This window comes from Arvicola amphibius, chromosome 9, assembly GCF_903992535.2.
Source record: "Arvicola amphibius chromosome 9, mArvAmp1.2, whole genome shotgun sequence".
NCBI lineage: Eukaryota > Metazoa > Chordata > Mammalia > Rodentia > Cricetidae > Arvicola > Arvicola amphibius.
Genome location: NC_052055.2, coordinates 81,657,091 through 81,682,036, shown reverse-complemented (window position 1 = coordinate 81,682,036; position 24,946 = coordinate 81,657,091). Strand labels below are relative to the sequence as shown.

The window sequence follows — 24,946 nt, the reverse complement described above, 5'->3', positions numbered from 1 at the left end:
TTCTTATGTGAGCAAACGTGGCCTGGTCTCCTTGGTGCTGAGCTTCTCTTTTCCTCCGACTGTAGTCTACTGTGCCTTGTTGGCTTCACTTCTCGGCTGCCTCTTAGGATCAACCACTTACTACCATCTCCATCGCCCGGATCTGATGATCATCATCCTATCCAGACTCTGCCAGACAGAGTTAGCCAGTCCCCTGCAGCCATGCTTGCCTACATTCAATCTGTTCCCTGCATCGGTGCCAGTTAGTTGTTTTCTTTTCCTTTAAACCATAAATCTGAAGATGTCAATCCAGAGTTTTAAATACACACTCTGGTTGCTCTTAAAGGCAAAAAGGGGAGAGGGGAAGTGTGGAGGGAGGGAAAACTATGGCGGGGGGTGGGGGAGTGTAATGTCTGAGAGAAGAATAAAACAAAACAGAAGGCAGAATTCCAATCATGGGAAACAAACTGTTAGCTTGAGTTCCTCAAGAAACAGATGCTAAGGTGGAATTAGCTGTGAAAGGTATTTCTCGGGAGGCACACCCATTGAGACGGAGCTGGGGAATGTAGACCGTCAATCTGCCCTGCAGCTCTCGAGAAGAGGAAGTAGGCTAGACAGGAAAAGAGGCTCAGATTGCCACAAAAGTTCTGAGAACAGATTGGCCAGGTCACCATGGCTCTGAGCCAGTGTTGCTATTAAAGGACCCTTTTGGCTGATAGTTACCCAGACCCACACCAAACATCTAGGTACATTCAGTTTTGGGCTGTGAATTACTGACCCAGGGGAAGTGTGCCCCAGTGAGAGCACCGTTGTAGATCCAGAAGGGCAGCAGCTCAGATTGCTTGTCACGTGTGCTTGCCTCATAGGACAACTGACTGGTTAGCTTTCAGGACAGCAAAGCCACTGTGGCTTGGCCCCTGCCCACTTCCCCAGCCTCATTGTGTACCATGAAGCCTTTGATATTCTCAGCTATATAAGTTACTTCTTTGAATGTGAGCATTACATGTTTTCAGCCCACGCCTGAACACAAACGCCAGATCGTTTTTGGCTAGCACACTCGAATCTTTTCTTGTAGAAGAGTTCCATGGTGAAGGCCATGATTCTCCTCAGAAGTGTATTAACACCCTTCCTTCAGAGCCTCGCTTCCATGGTCATGTGATCGTTATCTATCTTCTTTAGACTGTGGTTTGAGGAGGAACGGTCCCCATAGACCCATGTGTTTGACTGATTGGCCCATAGTGCGTAGCACTCTTAGAGGGTGGGGCCTTCTTGAAGGAAGTTTGTTACTATGGAAGTGAGTTTTGAGGTCTTATATGCTCAAGCTATACCCAGTGTGGCACACACTCCTGCTGTCTGTGAATCAAGATGTAGAACTCTCAGCTCCTTCTCCAGCACCATGTCTGCATGCTTGCCTCCATGCTTCTTCCCATAATGATAATGGACTAAACAAATGTTTTCCTTTATAAGAGTTGCTGTGGTCACGATAATAAAACCCTACCTAAGACAGACTGTGATGGGCTTCAGGACAGAAAGTGTAGGTCTTTCCCACTTGTGACCATTGTACAGTGTGGTCCTCTGGGCATGACACAAACATTTTTATCTTGTAGTCAGAGCAGATTTGATTGATTCACCAATGCAAGACCAACCACACTGGGTGAATTTGTGTGTCAGTTAGACACAAGCTAGAGTTATCAGAGAAAGGAGCCTTGGCTGAGGAAATGGCTTCTCGAGATCCAGTTGTAAGTTATTTTCTCATTTAGTGATCAATGGGGGAGGTGCCAGACCATGGTGGGTGGTGCCCTCCCTAGGCAGCTGGTCCTGGGTTCTAAAAGAAGGGGGTTGAAAAAGTCATGGAAAGCAAGCATGTAAGCAGTTTCTCTCCGTGACCTCTTCTTCAGCTCCTGCCTCCGGGTTCCTGCTCTGTTTGAGTTCCTGTCCTGACTTCCTTCAGTGAGGAACAGCAATGCTAAGTGTAAGCCCAATAAACCCTTTCTTCCCTAGCTTGCTTTTTCAGTCATGGTGTTTCATCCCAGCAACAGAAACCCTTAGATACCAGCACAATAATATCCCTTCAGTGCAGGAGTAAAGGGGAAGATCTTCAAACTCTGAGATTACAAACATTTGAGATGACAGCCCCAGCTCTCTTCCGCCCAGTCCTCTCTTAGCTGCAGTGGTCCCAGGGACTGCTAAACTAGAACATATAAAATATAGAACTCCATCTCAGTAGCTTTTAACGCTATCATCTGTACTGATGTGGTGGCATTTTTTTTTCAATGCAGCTGTTTTGGGGTCACTAATGCTCATTTTTTTTCAAGAGAATAATTTTGTAATTATGAAATTGACAGTTTATGGTAACAAGGAAACAAATCATTATAATAATAACAGAAGCCATTTGCACAGACCTAAAGAGTTTGCCGTAACAAAATCAAGTAAAAATATTTTAGGCTTTGCAAAAATCTTTCAGCTTTGCTGCAGCTGCTGTTTTGTTCTCTCTCTTTTTTAGGATTTATTTTTTATGTATTGTTTTTATTGAGCTATATATTTTTCTCTGCTCCCTTCCCTTCCTCCCCCTTTCCTGTTTACCCTCTCCCATGTCCCCAGGCTCCCAGTTTATTCAGGAGATCTTGTCTTTTTCTGCTTCCCATGTAGATTAGAACTAATGCTCATTCCTGATTCTGTAAGTATTCCTTCATCCATTCTCCTTGAAGTAGCTCAGAGTCATTGGGTCACCAAGTTGGAATGGCATAGAATTGTTTATCTGGTTAGTTATTGGTGCCCTATCTGGATTCATTACTCCCAAGAAAAAACAATACAACAAACACATCCCCACTGACTAGTCAATATTCTATGATCACAATATGTTTCTTGAATGGATGAATGAATAAATAAATATAAGAAAGCAGACTCAAGCCCTTTAACTGCTAGGAACTTTTGGCTTTTTAAGGTGCTTTTTCTTCCTGGCTGATAGTTGATGACCCTGCCCTTTGAAGTGACTTCTGTGGAGCCTGAGAAAATGTCATCAGCTAGTTAGGGTCAAGGGTTGATGAAAATAACACTCCATCCAGGCAGACAGAACAGATGAGCTGAAACTGTTTTAAACGGTAGCTTCTCCGATATCTATTATATGAGATAGTTTAAACAAAGATGTGAAGTGGTTGGACCACTTATTGGGCATTTCTTTTATTTGGAACGAACCGAAGAAGATTCTAGAGCAGATGTTTGAGGGGTTGAGATGTTGAACTTGCTGATGTTAGAGGAAAGGAAGTTAGAAAGTGGATCCTGAACTAGGAGGAAATTGAATTTGGGTTTGCTTCTCTGCTTGCCTCCTGCCCCCATTTGTTAAGATAGGGTCTCACTATGTAGTCCTGGCTGGCCTGGAACTGACTATGTAGATCAGACTGACCTCCAAATTGCAGCCATCCTCCTGCCCCAGCTTCTTCAATGCTGTGATCATAAACATGCGCCTAGCCAAGACTGATCATTACATGTTGTCATGTTCTGGAAATTAAAAGAATGTGGTTTGTATGACAGGCCGGAAGTTCGCTGAACGTCGCCTGTGGTGGTAACAATGTCTAAGGAACCGTTAGGTGAGGAGACAGTACGGCTCACCCTCTCTGCTCTGCAGGGACCAAAGCAAGATAGGCGTGTAGGCAAGAAAATGCTGATTTGGCACCTACTAAGCAGAGCAGATGGTCAGAGTTGCCAGGGTAAAGTACCAAGGTAAAAATGTGGAATTGGAGTGGGAGATGACAGATGGAAAAATATGGCACCAGAAGTGATGGGAAACTTTTGAGAGGTGGTGGGGGAGACAAAAATCTGGCAAGGATTCTTGGAGCCTGGGGAGAGTGTCTATCAAATTTGCCAGGACCTGTGGCTTTGGGCACATGCAAAGATTACTGTGCTAGTCCTCCGAGAGAAATGAAAAGACGAAGCTGGGACAGTAGAGCTTGGATAGGTACATGCACTGAGGAAGACACAAAGCCCTGGGATGAGGGCTCAGCCCCAGTGAAAGAAGTAACCAGACAGAAAGAGAAGTTTTGCTGTCTTTTGTATGATGATTATGTTTATTGTTATATCTCTTTTTTCATAGACATATAATAGTCATACACATTTTTGGAATGCAGTGTGGTACTTTAAGATATGCATGCCATCTGTAATGATCAAATGAGGGAAATTAGTATAGCCACCTCCTTAAATTTCTGCCATTTCATTGACCAAGGAAGGTTTAAATGTCTTTCTTCTAGTTCTTTATAGAATGTGCTACAAATTATTGTAAACTGTTGTCACCGCTATGCAGAAAACTGGGACTCTCTCTCTTAGCTTACTTGGTTAACTTTATCTGACCTTTCTCTGCCTGTCCCTCCATACACACTTCCTAGCCTCTCCCGACTACAGCTCTACTCTTTACTTCTATAAGATCTACTTCTGGGGCTGGAGAGATGGCTCAGAGGTTAAGAGCACTGGCTGCTCTTCCAGAGGTCCTGAGTTCAATTCCCAGCAACCACATGGTGGCTCACAACCACCTGTAATGAAATCTGGTGCCCTCTTCTGGTGTGCAGGCATACATACAGGCAGAACACTATATGCATAATAAATAAATAAAAATCTTTAAAAAAAATAAAAAAAGAGATCTACTTCTGTATAACTCACACAAATGAGAATATGTGGCATTTGTCTTACGGTGCCTTACTCATTTCTTTTGACATATCCCATTTTAATTCATACTCCCACCACTCATCTTTATAACTAGATAGTATTCCACCACAGATATGTATCTCATTTAGAAGAGACGTTTCTTGCAGGCTCAAAGATAGGTAGGTAGGTAGGTAGATAGATAGATAGATAGATAGATAGATAGATAGATAGATAGGGCTGAGATGCTTTGGGAGTTACCCTAAAATGCAGAGCAGACTTCTAAGAGCCAAGACGAATGTTCTTCACAGATTCAAGAAGAATGAATAAGGCCTGAGGGGGATGGGGTACAGCTTCATTCCCAGGAGGCAGACAGAGGCAAAGTGATCCCTGAAGTTTGAGAATAGCTTGGTCTACACAGTGCGTTTCAGCCAGCCATGGCTACATAATGAGAATTCATCTAGAAGCAAGGTAAAACAAAAGAATAATGTATAAGAATGAAGGCAAGTTATGCTCAGTTTCCTGGTGCTTCCATATAAAGTAACCTTCCTCAATTCTTTTCACAATATTCTTTCTGTGGAAGTATAATTTATCACAACAAAAATGTACTTATCCTGTGGATACAGATAAAGAAGTTATACAATAGTGTAAACCCAGGTAAACCATCATTTTCAAATAAGATACAAATAAGCCAATAGCCAAGGGCTAAGTATGTAGCTCAGTGGTAGAGTGCTCATCTATCTCTCCCAGAGCCTTGGGTCTGGTCCCTAACAACACACACACACACACACACACACACACACACACAGCATCTCTGTAACTTCAGAAAGCTTCACAAATACAGTATCTAGTCACTTTTTGGTCAACACAGCCAGTTATAGGTCTGATTTCTATAGACATGTATTAGTTCTGATAACTGGAATTATACAATACATATTATTTTGCTTAGGTTTTAACTGCATGTTTGTTTTCAGCTTGACATCTAAGGCAGGCTGCCATCAACATCCCAGTCCCACATGGCTACTGAGTTCCACTTCTTGAGGAGAACATCTTGTCGCCCCCACACATGGTTCCTTGCCGTCCTCCATGTAGGCCATGCCCGCCACCAATGGATGGATTTTAAACAAAGCTATACCGGTTTTCTTTTTTCTTCCTGTTAAGATGTTGTTATTTTTAGTTTAGAGTTCTGGAGATGGTAATTTTGGTAAGAAGAAGGTAACCAGGAGAAAATTTTGTGTAAAATATCTCATAACGGCAAGTTTGCTAAATGACAAAGACCTCCTTTAAAAGAAGGGATTCTATTAAAGACTAGGAAAAAGAGGCCATGTTCTTTCATGGCCCTAGTCTGTTCAGGCCACTATCACAAAAAAGCCTTAGGCTAAACTGCCTATAAACAAAATGATTTTGTTGCTCACTGTTTGGGGGGAGGGAAGTCCAAGAAAAGATCATCTAGCCGGAATGTGGCTCACAGACAATCCTCCTCTCCCTGCATTCTCATTTGATAGGAGCTCGGGCCCCTGGTGTAAGACAATAATCCCATCCGTGATGATTCTGCCCTGATGATCTAATCTCCCCAGCCTCGCCACTTAACATAATCAAACTGGAGTTAGCTTTCCATGTAGTAATGCCGAAAGGTCACACAGATTCATATCAGTGCTTGTTGTCAGCAATGGCGGTCCACTCCCTAAATCTGTCTCACTTTGATTTACTTTTTTTTATAACAAAAAAAGAGAAAAGCATCAAAAGACAGACAGGTAGCCATCAGAGAATCTGAGGAGAAGCTGACTAGCCAGTTTTTAGAAAGGATCAAAGTTGGAGTGACCATGGGGATCAGAGAGCAGAATGGGAGGACAAGGTTTCTGTGAGGAGGAGTGACCCCCGCTGCATCTGCTTGATGATGGTCCTCCTCTGAAGTTTGGCTTTCAAAAGAAAAGAATCTGAGCAGTCACATGTGTAGTAGAAGGGCTGTGGATGGCAGTCATTTCTCAAAAACACGCTCAATAGCTGAGAGGAATCATTGTTCCAAGTAGAATAGAGGCATTGCTACTATAATAACCAGGGCCAGACACAAGGCAGATCTTCCAGTAAGTCTATTGCCTGTGTATCTTTTAGCTTGGATGTATGTCTCCTGTTTACATAAAATTAAATAACTTATCCTCTTACCTTTGTGTCTTTCCTTCAGTCACTGAGGGTGTTGAAGTTAGATCCCTGCCTAGGTCAGATCTGGGAGGGCAGAGTGCACCCAATCAGACCTCTTTAGGTTTTGTTGTTAGTGCCGTTTTCAATTTTGACATTGACAGTATGATTAGTTAGAATTTATCTTTCTAAACTAAAATGCTGATTCTGTGAAATTTATTATTAAGTGAGAGGGAAAAAAACTAGGTGTACCAAATAAAATATGGGATTTGCTCAAGATTGGAAGTAAATTAGAAGTGATAGAAATAGGGCCAGCGAGAAGGCTCAGCTGGTAAGGTTGCATTCTGCCAAGCTTGATAACCTGAGCTCAATCCCCACAAGCCATAGGGTGGAAGGAGAGGATGAACGCTCTCGAGCTGTCCTTTGACTTTCATACCTACACTGCAGCGCACAAGTGTCTGCACACACGCGTTAATAAATACATAAACAAAACAAAGAATTTAAAAAGAAGGGCTATGAACAGGCTTTATAAAAGGGAATTGTGTATGTTAGATTATATGTGTTGAAAAGTTACCTTAAAAGTTATGTTTCAGCCGGGCATGATGGTGCGTGCCTTTAATTTCCAAGAGGCGGGGGCAGGAGGATCTCTGCGTTTGAGGCTATCCTGGTCTATATAGGGAGTTCTAGGCAAGTAAATGCTACATAGAAAGGGCCTGTCTCAAGTACGTGTGTGTGTGTGTGTATGTGTGTGTGTCTCAAATATAAATATGAAGTAGAATTAGGTAGAAAAGACTAATTATTAGAAACCGATTTACTTACTGATTTACTTCAAGCACAGGTCGCACGGCCTATTTGCCAGACATGACTTCACTTGCTACCTGGAACAGAATGACCTGGAGGAAAAGCTGAAACAATAGGTCATTGCCCTTAATAACTTGCTGGTTGCCAAGTACGCTTCTGTCAAATCCCGCTTGCTTGCCTGCCCCACCTTGTGATTTTAAAGTAAAAATGAGAATATAAAACTGGACTTTTCAGGAGCTATTCTGGCTTTGGTCCACCAGTGACATAGCCTCTCTTCCATTCTCCTTAGTGCCAAAGGTTATTCCAGAGAACTTCCTGGAACACACACACACACACACACACACACACACACACACACACACGCACGCACGCACACACACACACACACACACACACACACGGGCTATGTTTCTTCATTCTTCATTCACTTCTAGAAGCTAAATCTTTTTGTATATAAGTACCAACGTTCAGTCTCATTTACTTATTCGTTCATTCTTTCAGTAGATATTTATTGAAGGTTTTCATATATATTAAGACTGTGTTGAAGGTTCTGGGTAAGCTGGACTTTGTGTAAAATAGACTGTCAGCTGTTATAGAAGTGAGGGATGAGGTTATGACTATTTTGTTTCCAGTTCTTGTGGGTTATTTGTGTGAGTGTGTGTATGTGTGTGTGTGTCGGAGAGGGGGGGGGTCTCACTGTATCTAGTCTAGACTGGCTTCAAACTCCTCCCTCTTCTGCCACCCCTCCTTGAGTGTTGTAACTGCAGCTGTGCACTACCGGCCCTGTTATCCCACTCTTTTTCACCAATGCTTACCCCCTCTACATGGCACAGTACTTGGAACACAGAAGGAACTCAAAAATATATCGCTGGCTGGATGGCCAAATGAGTTATGAAGAACTGTCAATCGTCCTGTAAAAAGACAGTGGGCTGGGGAAGGTACAGGATGAGAAGAGGCAATTTCAAAAGAGCTGCCCACGGTTATTTAATTATGCTTTGATAAAGTGCTTAGGAGAGTAACGTCCAGAAAGAAGTCAACAGTTTCCATGGTAAGACACTAGGAGAAGTCACCCCTTCCATGGTTGGATCAGGCCTTTGCCTTTAGCGACATATGAAGATTGCTTTTCTGGTCTCCAAAGCTGCATCCCGGTGACCGAAGGATTGCCTGTGTCCTGCTGGCCTCTTGTAGCAAGTATGACCACTAAACACATTTCAGCAGCTCTGTTGCTGTGTTAAAAGGATGAGGATGGAGGAATTTGCAAAGTTCTTTTTCCTGTGTTGAGCAGTGGAATGCTGTGAATCTTTGTATAAAATAGGCTCCTGCTTCATACGGAGTATTGGGAAAGAACTCACTTCTGAAGGAAGGTGGGGAAGGGCTGGGTGAGTCATCTTCAACAGAAACTTTACTCTTGGACCAGTGAGTGGGTAAAGGTAGACACCACCAAGCCTGATGGCCTGAACTTGATTCTTGGAACCCATACGGTAGGAGAGAACCAACTCTCAAAGGTTGTCCTCCATATGTATACCATGGCAAGTGCATTTGCCGATGTACACACACACACACACACAAATAAATAAATGCAATTATTTATATGTATTTTGTATATATAACATATGCATATATATTTCATTATTTCACTCTTTATATGAAGAAGAGAATACTGGTACTTGATCACAGATCATAAAAGTTTTCTATGCAGTTTTTAGGAACCACAATTAGTAGCCTTCTCTGGTTTAACTTTTTTTTCTTTTCAAATAATTCTATTACCCAAACAGCCAACTGACTCAAACCAGAACAGTTGAAAACAAGTCAGATTCCCAACTAAACATGACCAATTCCCCAGGGCAAAGACTTCCGGCTTCATCTGGTAAGACTGACGGATGACCACGACTCAGCATACACAGTCAGTTGTGCTGTTGTGCCATTGATGTGTGACACCTTCCAGACCGAGCAGGATTCTCCTTCAGTGCCTTGAAGTTGTACCTGATTTGGTTAAGATGTCAGTCTGGAGGGGGCAGGGGAATGGGTTGATTTTGATTTTATTTCTTGACTAGGAATCATTTGATTTTGAAAGTCTTTTGTGAGATGACATGGTGAGAGACTGAGTCAGGAGTAAGAGGCACAGAGGCGGAGGAAAGGAGAGGAAGCCTCTTTGGTGTAGCTTTAAAACTATTATTTATTTGTGTGTGTGTGTGTGTAGGAGCACACGCTACCACACGGATGGTGTTATACCATGCATGCAGAGGTCAGAGGACAGCTTGTGGGAATTGATTCTCTCTTTCCTTCATATGGGTTCTGGGGATCAAACTTAAGTTGTCAGTTTTGGTGGCAAATGCTTTTTCAAGATAAGTCCTCTCACTTCTCAACAGCCTGGTGACAAATATTTTTAAATCAAGAAACAAAACAAAACAGCAGCATCTGGATTTATCCTGGAAGACAAACCTGAAGGCTGTGTAGAGAACTGGTGCCATTTCGGCCAGGTAGCCCCTCCAGGAAACAGGACACCTGAGCCTGGGTTGGCAAACAATGCTGTCCTTAGGACACTCTATGGCTCTAGGCTATGACCTGTTTTCTGGTGTATTGTATTTGCTAGGCTGTGACTGGTGTCAGGCCTTGAGATAATGGTGAAGATGCTGCTGACTAGGAAGTCCTTAGTGACAGGCAGTAGGGACTGTGGAATGGGTAGAATGCTGGAAAGGTTAGCGCCACCAGCTCAGCTCTGCTGTTGCCAGACCAAAGGGCCTGCCCCTTCTCATCTCGATCTGGGTTAATGGCATCTCCATTTTACCTGTCTCCCAACTTAGAAATCTTAGTGTTTTTCTCACCTCCTTTCTCTCACCCCCCCCACATACAGTCAGCTGCCAAATCTTGCTGCTTCTAATTTTAAAATGTCACTTGATTCTCTCTCTCTCTCTCTCTCTCTCTCTCTCTCTCTCTCTCTCTTCTCTCTCTCTCTCTCTCAAATCCTATGCTATTTCCTTAAAATAGGCCTCATCAGATCTTCTTTGGACTGTTACTGTACCAGCCCTATCATCTGTTCCTCTGATAACAGATTCCACGATCCAGATTCTCCACATCGTTCTCTGTTTCACTGAGAACAAAGCCTTTGAAGTCATTTTTTCTCAGTAAAAGAGCCTGTTGTCTCTCTTGCCTCTTGCATTCAAACTCTATAGCTAGTCTCCCAATGTTGAAATTATTGCTCCCCAGTTAGTGAGACTGTGTAAATTTAGGTGTGGCCTTGCTCAAGGAAGTATGCCCCTTGGGCTGGGTTTTGATTTTGAAAAGCATCTACAAGTTCCCAGCATGCTTTTCTGCTTCCCGGTTATTGTCCTAAGAAGTGAGTCTTTAGCTTCTGTTCCACATGCCATGCCTGCTGCCACAGCTGACTCCTATCCCTCTGGAATCTTAAGCCCAAGAAAGTTAGGAAGCGTGTAACACAGAGAATTTTGCCTATTGCCAGGTTTAGCATCTTTCCTACCACAGGCCAAGGCTATGTTTGTTCGGCTTACATAATCCCCATATAGTATTGCTAATATTAATTCACAGAGAGCCAAATCATTCCAACTGTTTCACTGAGTTCAAACCCAGTGACCCTGATGGGCTGTAATCAGAATTTCTTCCCTTTCACACGTCTCTTCTTGCACTGAAGAATGTTGTTCACATTGTGCTGAGCAGGAATAGCCCCTGAAGTAAACTGCCTTAGTCTTCATGAATTCCGCTTGGCCTGATTGCAAAAGATCATCACAGCTGGGCCTGTTGACTCTTTATCATTGTAGGAGGGTCGGACAGGGAGGCTCTATGGGACCCTTACTGGAATATCCAGTTACCCCTCAATCATTTGTATGTGATTCTGCTTTGCTAGAGCTGGTCTGGTGGAGGGGCTAGAGGAAGTATGTGGGGGGAAATCAAGTAGGGAGTTCCATCCTTGGCAGCCATGGGGAATCCATCGTCCCTGCTGGATGAAGAACTTCCAGTGTGGCTATTTAAGGCCACTTGTGCTCCTGCTTGTACCCTTTACCCATTACTCTGTTTCAGCCTGACAAGCTCATTGATTTCCCTAGGTGAATTTTGGTGGAATTGTGCCGAAGTTTGTTTTGGGGCCTTAGGAGAAGAAACAGACTTTACTGAGGTTTCTCCCAGGTAAGGAACCCTAGCAGCGCAAGGTTTCTTGCTGAAGTGACGCCCTTTAACATTTTGCTCCTTGATCACTTTTCTTCTTCCTGGGTGGGACTTATTGCCTGGTTTAACTCTTCAACTTGTAGCCAAGTGACTAGACTCTTGGTCTCATTTATTTATATATGAAGCTATTAATACCACTAAATGTGTTCCAGTTAAATGAGCTTAGCTAATGCCAGAGTAACCACCCAACCTCCAACGCATGTCACTACCTTTCCCTAAAATGTAAGACACTTTTAGTCCCATTTCATTTCATGCGTATCTGTAGATTCTAGAATATTGCTTCCAAATTGCCGATGCCCAAACATGGGGTCCATCTATGCATATACTCGATATTACTATAAGTTGAGCATTTCCCGTGTTGTGTACGCAAAAGCAATGGCCGGGGAACAACTGAAAGTCGCCTGCTGGCAAAAACGCTTCCATTTCCAGGTCCCCAGACACCTCAAGCGACAATCACGCCTCAAGAGTGGGAAACTCGCCCTGGAATCACCTTGGGACACTCCCGGCGCACGGGCAGCTACGCGCGTGCGCAGCGTCCACCGCTCCGTCTTCCCGGAAGTCGCGGCTCTTTCCGCCCCGCCCCTTGCCGGCTGGGGCGGAGCGTGCGGCGGGCCGGGCGAGGAGGCGGGACACGTCGGCGCTGCCTCGGCCGCCGCCGCCCCTCCTCTGGTTCCAGCCGCTGCCGCCGCCGCCGCTTCCTGGGCCGAGTCCGCCCGCGGCCCCAGCGGCGCCAGGTGCCCTCGCTCGCCCGGCTCCGCCAGCGCCGTCCGCCCGCCCTCCCGCGTCTCGGCCCACCGCCCCGCCGCCGACATGGCGACACGCTCCTGTCGGGAGAAGGCTCAGAAGCTGAACGAGCAGCACCAGCTCATCCTGTCCAAACTGCTGAGGGAGGAGGACAACAAGTACTGCGCCGACTGCGAGGCCAAAGGTAGCGCGGGCTCGGTGGCCGCTCGGCCCTGGCCTCCTGCGGGCCGTGACCTTCCCACCCTCCTGCGACCCTTGACGGGAGTGCGGGCGGCCTCAGCCTGGGGCTCGGACGGAGGTCGCGGCCTCAGCCGCCGGCTCCTGAGCCGGGCGTCGCGATGCTGCCTCCGCCTCAGGGCGCCGGCTGGGTGGTGCTGAGGAGGGTTGTGGGAGCCCTCCTGCCTCAAGCCCGAGCTGCTCCTTGGGTGGAGTCGCCCTTAGGTCCCTGTCCCCTTCTCGACCCTCCCGCGTGATCACGGCCTCCCGTTCCCCGCTGCCGCCGCGTCCCAGGTGGAGCCCTACCTGGCCGCCCACCTGACAGCCTTTGCACTGGGCGTTTACTTCTGGTTCTGAAAAAGGACGGTGTTTTTGAAATTTCACTGCATAAACATAATCGAGAAAGGCTCTCCCTTATTTGTATATGTTATGTATCACATATGCACACATATGTTGACTCTGGATTGCTATAGTGAAGAGGAGTTTGATTGCGTGTGTCGTGTGTGTAAAGCGGGCTATGTTTAGTATGTTCATGAAGAGTTTAGTCGTTAGAGTCTCCCCACGACCCATTGGAGAATATATGGACACTACTTTGTGTGCTTCATCAACACGGAAGGTGCATTTTGACGAACAGAGACTAAAAAAACCCAAAACACTAATTTTAGTTCAGTAGAAGGGCTTCTGCTTGAGCCTTGAGATAGATACACTATTTTTAGCTGATATGTTTTGTTTGGAGATGTGATTTATTTTTAATGTCTTGTAAGTAATATGGGAGGCATGTTGCAGATTTAAAAAAAAAAACCAAAGCTCGTATGGAGTTAGGAAAATAGTTATTGTAAGTACATTTCTTTGATTATTAATAGGTAGTTGATCGGAGCGGAGGTCTTTGGGAATGCTGTCCTACTTTTAACCTACTTTTCTTGAGGTCTTACTGTTTTCTCTCAACACTCTGCAAAAGAGTCCATTGCAGTAGACTGGTGGCATTAGAATAAATTGAGTCTCATAACGTCAGCCTTATCTCTCTGTCATAACAGCTGCTGGCTTTCTGGACGAATCACATATTCATGCTTTAATTAGAAATTTTATGAAGCACGTTTCAATATTCTAGTAACTTGACTGAGTCAGCTGTATGTCCTATGTAATCGTTAGGCAAGACCTTTAAAAGAAGAGGTGTGCCTGACTGTCGTGGGAACGTTTGCTTGCTTGATGCTTGGTTCTGCATGTGGTTATTTGGTAATACTGTTCTGTGTTGAAGCTCAGCTACTTGCTTACCTTGTTACTCATAAACACTCAAAAATAGTTTTCAGAAACCAAGAAAAAGAAAGGGCTAGAATAAGTTTGCATTTCATTGTCTTGAGTCATAACATATTTAAGATGCTGGTAAATGTGAAAGCTGTTTGTCATTAAAAAGTAAGTGATTCAGGGCTGGAGAGATGGCTCTTCCAGAGGACCTGGGTTTGATTCCCATCACCCACGTGGCAGCTCACTCTGTAACTCCCAGTTATCCTATGCCCTCTTCTGGTCCCTGTAGCCAGCAGGGATGCAGATGGTGCACAGACACATGAAGACCCACACATATTTAAAAAAAATTCACTGAGTCGGTAATTCTTTTTGTTTATAGAAGTAATTTTAAAATTTTTAATTTTTCTCCAAAACAGTATTGCAGAAAATCAGTTTTCACTCAGTGTGTTAATGGTGTTTCATGTGCTGGTTTTGGGAGTGGAAGGAGAGCAGTCACAGTCTTCTTTAATTAAGTGGTTTTACATCTGAAGGGTAGGCGACATTTGTTTTTATCATTACTGTGTAACCACAGAAGTCAATCCATGTATGGTGAATGAACAGCTTTAGTGTGTGTGTGTGTGTGTGTGTGTGTGTGTGTGTGTATATTTCCTTTTCTCTTGAGATGTGGAAAAGTAGGATAAACTAGTATCAAGAGTTCAAAGGGTGGAACTTGAAGGTCATGAAATCTGTTGTCATAATTTAGAAATATTTTTCTACTAAATCTAGAATAATATTAAAGCATTTTTTGTAAATTATTTCATTGTTTTATCTTGATACTTCAGGAAATATTCACAGGTAGAGCCGTTTCTTAATTAGACTTGATTTTGTAGTTTTGTGTGTGTGTGCTGGAGAAATCAAACACCAGTGATCTATATATGGTAGGCAAGTAATTTTACCACTATTTTATCCCTGGCTTTTTTTTTTCCTCCCACTTTGTTTTGTGAAGGGTTCATATGTAGTCCTGGTTGACCTGAGTCTCATGATTTTCCCATCTCTGTCTCCTGAGTATGCATTGCTACACACTGTTTAACTTTAAATATATTTCTGTAAAGTTTTTGTTAAGGGTGAGCTGATAATGGTATATTCTTATAGTAGAATTCTTGACTTTTTGTATGAGTTTTCAATCTGTTGTTATATGCACCAATAACTGTAGTAAATGTAGGATGTGAAGTTCTGATTAAATGTACCCATGAAAGACACAAGGATCTTAGATAAGTTATTGAGACGTTCCATTCTGTATATGTATCAGTGTTTCCCTTGCTGAATAGTAATTGCATTGAACTTTTACTCTGTCTTAAAACTATTTCCTGGTTAATTTTGTTTTCTTACTTTCAAAGACTATTTTCCCCATCCTTTGAGAACATGTACCTAAACTAAAGCATAGGGTTAATAGTTGCCCTGTTCTGTTACCTCCCGATAATTAGTAGAGGAATGCCAGTTGGGTTTTGACATTTTCTTAGTCATTAGCTTGTATTTCCTGTGCTGACAGTTTTAGTAGGGAAGGAAAGCATGACGGCACAGGTGCTAGCTAGTTCCTGCTCCTGACCCTGTTCGTCAGTACATTGTACAACTGGACAGTGAGAACTGCCAGGTGCAGCTGCACATCTCTGGCTGGCTGTGACCGTGGGAGTTAAAAAGCAGTTCTCTGGGTTATTAATTGATGGCATTGAGGATAGGAAATTCCTTTGCCATCTTAAATTTGGTTTCAGAATTTAAAGCTTTATCCATAAGTAATACTGGTTTTGATCTTTTTAAATACATAAAAATTAGAATGAAAATTATTCTCTTGTTCAGTAGTTAATTTTAGGGCAGGTTTTTGAACCCAGTAGTTCATTTTGTTCAAACTTTCTAGTATCTGGAAGATAAGCTGCTTACTTAGATCAAACACTTCTTTATTCCACATGTCTTTAGGACAGTTAAGCACTGGATTAGGTTTTGGGGCAGAAACATTTGTAAGACTGAAAAGAGCTTGTTTAATGGAGACTGATTATTGGAATAATTCTGAAAGTGTGCTGAGTGCAAGAGTAGCAGCTATAAGACACAACCCTCTCTTTCTAGCTCTTTCCCTGGGTCTTGACCTTTGCCCATTGGCTTTTCATGATTCCCAGAGTGTCACCCCATGCCTTTGCATATCCTGGTCCTACTCCTACCTCTGAGCCTTCCGCCTTTTTTTTTTTCCCTCCCCTTGCTCAGCTTCTACGCATCTTTACATTTTGCTTAAATATCTTTTCCAGGGAATCAGTTCCCCTTCGTCCTCCCAGACTGAGTTATGCTTTCATTTGTACATTTGAGACATTGCCCTTAATCTTACTTACACAATTATAATTAGAACATTACTGAAGTAATGATTGGGCATTCCATATTCCTGTTAAGTGAATTATAGCTTTGAAGGAGAAGAGATCTTGTTTATCTTGCTCAGAGTTGTTTCTTCAGCCCTAAGCACAGTGAATGACATTTCGTAGGTAAATGGAACTCAGCAAATACCTTTTGGTTGTATGAATGAATGGAAGAATGAACATGGAGTCAGTGGCAGGAAGCTAGGTGTGTGAATGAGAGTGCATCTGTAAAAGGGAGTGGCATTTGTTAATCACCGGGGTCTTGGGAGTTAAGGTAGTGTGCTTTCGCTAGGTAGAGCAAGAATTAGAGGACACAGCTGTATGTCACACAGGGTACGGTATATAAGAGGTAGAAGTGGTTTCTGTATGGTCATTTTCTTTTGGTAATCTGTCACTAAGTATGATCAGATTTGATAGTGGCAAATCAGAGGAAGAGTCAGGATGGTAGAAATGATTAGAGAGTCATTTAGTGGTGTGATGTTTCCCAGTAGACAACGGATGAGGATAGGGGATTGTCAGTGCCTGGACCAGGGTGTAGAGCAGGAAACAGCCACTGTATCTATTTTTTTGTCAGGGACTCTAGTTTTCATTGGGAAAACTGCAGGAAGTAAAACTTAGGAGTCATTTCTGGACTTTCACTTGATAGGCCACACACCCTGCCACTGTTGTCTCTGCCTGATTGCCAGGGCTGCTTTTCACTCTCACAGTTGGTGATAGGTGGGAGGATTGAGACACTGTCTATTAGACATTTTTGTCAGTTGTCCCTACTGTAGGGGTACGGCTCATGCTACATTAGTGCTTTTCATGTGCATGTAGTTGGCAGAATCTAATCAGTTCAGACACCTTGCCTTCTGAGGAGTTTTGTCTCTTTCTAATCTCCTCAGAAAGTAGAAACAGCTGAGCTTGTTTGCTTGCAAGAGCCAGTCCCAAGAGTTAACGGGGGCGGGAGGGGGGGTGTTGAGAACAGGTTTTAGTGTGTGTGTGTGTGTGTGTGTGTGTGTGTGTGTGTGATTTTACACTTGTTGGAGAAACCTCTTCTAGAGGAACTTTTACTGAAAAGTAAAGTTTACTCTGGGGAGCTGATGTTAATGTTTACAGAATTAGTTTATATACGCAGAGGTGTGTGATTATAATTCTTTTAAAAAGTTGTCAATTTGAGAGTTTTCTCAAATGCTGAGCCTTAATCTTTGTGGCTCTTTTGTCCTTCGGGTTCTGCTAATGCTCTCTCTGATGATCCTGTGCTGATCCCTCATCCCAGAGCTGGAGTGGAATCCACTGGTCTCTCACTGACATAGTATTATTCTAAAACCTGAACTGTAGTCTTTTTCTCCTTTCTGTCCCTTAAAGATTTATTTGTGATATTCTTTTATTATTGGCTTCATCACTGGAGAATTACATTCTGGTAGATCACATATACTCCCATAAATATTCACTCTCATGTGCTCTCTCACAAAGACAATCTGACACCCTTACATGCACACTTTCTCACACACGCACACATTCTCTCAGACACTCTTAAACAGTCCTCTCTCACATACACACACACATTCTCTCATACACAATCATACATAAAACATTTGGTGTTCTCATCATGTAAGGCATAAACTCAAGCTTGCTTTTCTTACTGCTAATGGTACCTCTGCTAGTGATCTTCTGCTGGATAGAATCCAGCCATATTTTTTTCTTAGTTTCCAGTTTTCCCAGTGTGACGAAAGCACTTTAGAGGGTGTTTTGTTTAAGTTGTAATTATCAGAAAGCTGGCTACAGCGTAGTAAAGTAGTCACTGTAACAGCTTATCTCACAGGTACAGTCTTGATGGTAGGTCAGGCCTATGTAACTTTTTTCTGGGCTATACTACTTTTCTGCTGCAGTTTGGTACTTTAAAGAAAAGACTACATAGCTTGAGAGGCTGTGGGGAGGGCCCCCTTATCTGTGTCAAATATGTATCAGATCATGTAGGGGACATCACCCAGACAGGAAGCCAGAGAGTGGGAGGATTTACGTTTGCTCTTATAACAACTCACAGGAACTAATAAGATCTGGTGAGAAGTACCGTTGAAGTGGAGTACTGCTAGTGACCTAGTCACCTACTATAAGGGTTTATTTCTTTTGTGTGTGAATATGTGAATGTGTATATATATATGAGTATGTGGCAGCCAGAGTCAGCCTTGGGTGTCATTCTTTAGGAGAATGTTTTTGAGACTGAACTCTGGGACTTGCAGATTTGGCTAGGTAGGTAAAGTGAGCTGTAGGGATTCACCTGTTTGCGCCTCCATGGTTCTAAGTAAGCACAAACCACCGTGCTAGCTTTTACATGTGTGCTAGAGATTAAATTCAGGTTATTGTGTTTGTGTGGGTGAGCTACTTCTACAGCTCAGAGGATTCATGTCTTAGAGGTTCCACCTCTCACGTCATCACACTGAGGACTGCACTTTCAAAATGAATGCTTGACAGACTACGTCCAAACCGTAGCCCACTATTATGAAGATTAAATACCGTTGTTCCTGCAGCTGCTTTTTAAGTGTGGTCCATAAGCTAGTTAAAGATGTTAATAGACACAAAACCCTTATCACATATTTTCAAACCTATGCTAGACTGGCACATTCATGTGATGCTTAGAGGTGAGTTAGCTTCAGTGTAACTTGGGTAAAGTTTTAAAAACTGCACATATATTATACTAATTTTATATAGTGTTTCTTCTAGGAGATACTGTACATACTTCAGTTATACTACTTAATTCTCAAACCAGCCTTTTGAGGTGCTCCTTTCTTTCATCCTATTTACTGATGAGGAAATAGTCTAGATCCTAACAGCTCTACCAGTACTGTAGGGCCAAGAAGGGTAGAGTCAGGGATTTTGTTGTTGTTGTTCTTAAAAAAATGTTTATGTGACTACTGTATTTTAGATCCTTTTTTAGGAACTGGGAATCAAAATAGGGAACAGGTGCATGGACCTCTAAAAGATCTACTAATCCGCTGATATGCAGAGAAGTTGTCTGATTTGCAAAACCTGGATTTGGGGATGGTCTCACTATGTGAAGCAATGAGTCTCAAATTGCTCCTAAAATGTTTGTATAAAAACATGTTTGTTTGTTTGTTTTTTTTTTGCTGACCCCCCCCCCCCCCCCGCCCCCCGTAGTTTTTCAGTTGCATAAGTGCAAGGCAGCAGTGTCTGCTTGGCTAGTACCAGTGATGTCTTAGGCACTGAGTCTCTTGTGAGCATCTCTGATAGGCAATAGTTCATGTGTTGTTAGAACCCACTGCTACAATAATTGTGTCCAGAGTAATCCCACCGGAAGAAAATTCGTTGCTCCTGATTGCCTGTGTAGTTTGTTCCCTAGACCTTTGCCCTTTGCTGATTGTGCTTGCCATCTTTTTTCTATAATAAATCATAGCAGCATTCACTATAACTCGTTGTTGAGCTCTAGCAAATTGTTGAATCTGAGGGTACTCTTGGAGACCTCTCGACATAATTGGTAATATATATGTTTCAGTATGTATCACACAGGACATATTGAAGGCTTGGCACTTCACTGCAGTGCTTCCTTGGAGTGATTAGGGCTCAACAAATCTCTACTTTCAGTTGACTAATAAATCCAACCCTCCTCCCTTTAAAATTTTTTAGTTTAAACAATTTTTTTTTTTTTGTCTTTTGAAACAGGATTTCTCTCTGAAACAGCCCTGGCTGTCCTAGAACTCACTTTTTAGTCCAGGCTGACCTTGAAATCACAGAGATCTGCCTGCCTCTGCCTCCCAAGTGCTAGAACTAAAGGCATGCGCCACCATGCCTGGCTAAACAAAAATATTTTAAAAGATTATTTTTACTTTTTGCATATGAGTTCTTTGCCTACATGTAAGTATACCACATGCACACAGTGTTTATGGAGGCCAGAAGAGGGGGGCAGTTCTGCTGGAATTGGAGTTGTGAGTTATGCAGGTGCTAGGAATTCAACCCCAATCCTCTCTCTATAGTTCCTTAATTATTTTTTTATGGCACAAACTTAGTCTGAAGGTATACATTTAGACGATAAAGTAGCTTTATTTTTGTTTCTTTATGTAGGTGTGTGTGGTATGTGTATGTAAGTGTGCAGGTGGACACATCTGTGTGGACACAGAAACCAAAAGGTGATATTAGTGTTTTCTTTTAGTTCTCTCTACTTTAGATATTTGAGACAGGGTTTCTTATTAAACTGGAGGCTTGCTATTTAGGCTGGGCTGGTTGGCCAGCAAGGTCCTAGGATCCTGCCTGTTTGTTCTAAAGTTCTAGAGATACAAACACACAGCCCTACCTAGCATTTTATGTGGGTGCTGGGATTTTGAGCTCAGGTCCCTTTGTTTGCCAAGCAAGAATCCTTACTGATCCAATTCCCTAGGCTCCATAAAAACACGCTTTTATAAATTGTGTTGTGCATGTGCGCATGCGCGCGCGCATATGTATATGTGTGTGTGTGTGTGTGTGTGTCTGTGTATGTGTGTGTATGTGTGTACATACCTGTGTACACATGCTTTGGCAGGTGTGTTGCGTGGAGGTCAGAGGATGTTTTACTTGTTTTTCTCTTTCCACCTTTACATAAGTTTGTGGTGTTTGTGGTAATAAACTCAGGTTACAGGTATCCATGGTAAGCACTTTTATCTGCTGAACCATCTTACCATGGCCATCTCCCTTAAAATGTAATTTTATTGTGTATATGGGAGGACATGTGCTATGATGTGAATGTGGAGGTCAGAGGACAACTTGCACAAGTTGGTTCCCTCCTTTAACTGTGTGAGTCTTGGAATTGAACTCAGGTCATTGGGTTTGGTGGCAAGTGCCTTTACACTCTGAGTCATCTTGCTGGCCCTGCAAGAGCCTTTTACCCTTAATTTTAAAGAAAGCACCCATAGATAATGTCCAGTCTATTTGTATTTATCAGTATAATTTTCTACTTGAAGTATTAGAGCTCTGTTTAACTATCATAACATTTAGCTGCAATATTGGAGAATTTACTTAAAATTTAATTTTGATTACACTTTGAAATTTTATTTCATTTAAACTTTATATAAAGCTATTTGGATCATGTGCTAGCATTATGTTCACATATGTTGAATGGTAAATGTAAGGATTTTGAGAGCTGCAAGAACTTTCTCACAGACTTCCATAGCCTGTTCTCTCTCCCCACTCATCTAGTTTTTAATCTGTATCTCACAAGAGATCCAGGTAGTTGCTTTAGGGGTGATTGATGATAGAATTTCAGGTGTCTATCTTGATCTTTTGTAAAGTGAATATTTCAAAGAGCAGTGACGACTCCAGACCCCAGATTAAAAAGAAATAAGGAGGATTCTGTTGGAAATCATAGTCAGGATAATTTTATCTTCTGATACAAGAAAATCCATAATAATTAGAGTTTAGTTTTGATGTGTTTAGTTTATGTATTTATGCTCTTGAAAATATTTAACTTGTGATTGTATCAGAAAACAAGCAGAGTACATTTACTGATATAAAGTGATCATTGGTACACCACTTCTTAATAGTTTTAGAAAAATATTTCTGGAAATTATGGGGCTTAAAACAATATAGTGCATCCTATTATAGTTCTGAGGTCAAGTCCAAATGAGACCTTCTGCACTAAAAACCAGTGTTGGTGGGCCTTTGTTCCATCTGGAAGATTTAGGAGAAATTCTGAAAATTGATTTCTTTTTCTTGCTTTCTGGCACATGGTGCTTTTACCCTCAAAGACATCAGCAAGCCACCTTATGTTCCTTTATTCAATTTTTTACACCACTACATCTTCTAGGATTCTTATGATTATATTGGTCTTATGGAGATAATCCAGGATAATACTGTCACTAGTGTTCTTAATTCATTAACAGATAGAGATAAGTACATGGGCATCTCTGAAGGTTATCATTTTGGTGAAAACAAATGGATTTATGATAAAATGCAAACTGAACTTAATTTTTTAAATTTAGCTTTTGATCTGGGGATTCTGTTATATTGCTTAGGTTGGGTTTGAACTTTTGGTCATTCTACCTTTGAGTCTTCCAAGTATTATATTATAGGCATATACCATGGCACCTGGCTTTTGGACTTAGATTTATAAAGGGTTCTGCTTTAGATGTATTTAAAATGGCACAGGACAGTGAAGAATAAAGTTAAAACCAGTCATTCTTAAAACAGTCACTTAAAAAGTATATGCATTTGGAAAAGTTATTTCATACTATCTTTGCAGGATGCATGTAGACACCCCCAAGAACTTATTAAAAAAGACCATTAGAACCAATAGTGTGGAAAGTCCTTCTGTCTGTGTTTTGCTTTATTGGTTATGAATAAAACTGTTTTGGCCAGTGGCTTAGCAGAATGGTGCAAGGCGGGGGTTCCAGGTAGATAGAGGAGGAAAGAGTAGGTGAAGTCAGAGATGCCGTGTAGCCTTCACTGGAGCCCACCGGAACCTTGCTGGTAAGACAGCCATGTGGTGATACACAGATTAATAGAAATAGGTTAATTTAAGATGTACGAGTTAGCTAGAAATACACTTAAGCCATTGGCCAAACAGTATTGCAAATAATATAGTTTCTGTGTGATTATTTTGTGTCTGGGCAGCCAGGAATGAACGAACAGCCTCCCCCAACAATTGAATTTATTCAAGTTACAAGAATCAAAGTGAATAGAGAAAAATTAACCATGTATATTTGCAATACATACTTTGAAGTTGAAAAATTCCTATAGATGGTGATATAAAGTATAAAAATCTCAGAATGAATATTGTAAAATATGTGCAAGGTGTTTACTCTGAAATTGTAAGAGATTGTTGAGGACAAATAAACAGATATACCTTACTCATGGATTAGACAACTTTGTGTTTTAAGGATGACAATTCTAATCTCTAGAGCCAACATGATCATTCTACTCAAAAATCAGTTTTTTTCCTTTGTTGTAGGATTTAACAAGTTTATTCTAAAATTTAATGAAATACAAATAACCCTACACAAATACCAAAAGATATTTTGAAAATAAAAAAAACTCTTGAAAGTCTAACCTCCTAGGTGTTATCAAGACTCCCATTTAGTTGAAGGGTAACTTTTTGTGGCCCTTGAGTGTTCATATTCAGGATAGTTTTCTAATTTAATTTAAATATTTTTTTTGATACAGGATCTCATGCTGCAGCCTTGGCTGGCCTTGAACTCATAGAAGTCACCTGCTCCCGCATCTCAGGCTCTAGGATCAAAGGTGTGTGCCACCACACCTGTAGGCTGCTTTCAGAGTGAATACTTTAGTGGATTAGTGACATAAATGTCCATGCCCTCTGAAAATATTTAAGTTTTAATTACTCTTTATTTTAAGCCTAGGGTTAGGATTGCTTTGTCAAGTCAGATGATATGAAAAAAGTTGGGAGGTTGTACCCTTCTACATTCAGAAAGATGTAGAGGCACGCCAAGTACATGAGATATACTTTTGGAAAGATGGAAAGAGGCTGGAAAGAGTTGTGGGTTTTTTTTTTTTTTTTTTTTTTTTTTTTTTTTTTTTTTTTTTTTTTTTTTTTTTTTTTTTTTTTTATCAAAACACAGTTACGGGAAATAGAATATGTGCTGAGTGTTAGATTACCCTGGGAAGTTTTGTTAGATGTGGCTTCTTGGTTTGCCTTAACTTGTTGACTTGACTGTGGTGGTTGGTTTTTGTCAATTTGGCACAAATCTAGACACATCTAGAAGAGGGTACCTTAACTAGGAAAACGCCTTCATCAGATTGCCTGCTGGCAAGTCTGTAGGGGATTTCTCCATTAATGATTGTTGTGGGAGTGTCCAGCTCACTGAGGGTGTTGTCACCCTTGGGCAGATGGTCCTAGATTGTATAGGAAAGCCGACTGAGCAAGTTGGGGAGCAAGTCAGTGAGCAGCATTCTTCCAAGGCTTCTGCTTAATTCTTGCTTTGAGTGCCTGCTCTGGCTTCTTTCAGTGGTAGACTTGATGTTGCAAGTGTGTGATGAAATAGATGCTATCTTCTCCAGTTGCTTTGATGATGGCGTTTTATCATAGCAGTAGAAACCCTAACTAAGACATTGATACATCTTACAGTTAACTGAAAAAAATCTTCAGTTGAGAAATTATCTTTATCAGATTGGTCTATGGACGTGTCTGTGAGGGATTATCTTGATTGCTTTAGTTAATATAAAAGGATTCAGCCCACCATGGGTGGTGCTATTTCCTGGGTGGTACCAGGTGGTTCTGGACTCTAAGAAATCTAGCTAAGTATGAGGCTGTAATGGAGCCAGCATGCAGCATTTCTCAGTGGTTTCCTGACTTGATTTCCTGCAGTTATGTGCCATGATCTGGAAATGTTAGGCTAAATAAATCTTCCCCTTCCCTAAGATGTTTTTACTTAGGGTGTTTTATCATGGCACCAGAAAGTAAACTACAACAGGAAGTAGTGATGTTTTGGTCTCTTTTTAGAGATTTATAAAATGCAAGGGATTCTTCATATCTGAAATTAAGATATTTCATACAAGATGAAGAAATTGTAAGAAAATAATTATTGTTGAGTAAAGGCAGTAGATATATGGGTATTAACTATACTGTATAAGTAACATATGAACTTTTATCTAATATTGTACTGAATGATTTTTAAGTATAGATCAGCCATTCAGAACATATTGAGAGTATAAATATG

At 41.8% G+C, this 24,946-nt stretch overlaps 1 protein-coding gene across 2 annotated transcripts in view; it reads left to right on the top strand.

Moving 5' to 3' along the window:
* The first annotated feature begins 12,398 nt into the window (after positions 1-12,398).
* Positions 12,399-24,946, top strand: part of Smap1 (small ArfGAP 1) — an 82,848-nt gene continuing 70,300 nt past the window's right edge. The window contains exon 1 of one of the 2 annotated variants that reach the window (XM_038343218.1): positions 12,399-12,655. In XM_038343218.1, coding sequence (XP_038199146.1) covers positions 12,538-12,655 — 118 coding nt within the window. In that variant the 5' untranslated portion in view covers positions 12,399-12,537. The remainder of the gene's footprint in view (positions 12,656-24,946) is intronic. The other variant, XM_038343220.1, reaches the window with a different exon arrangement.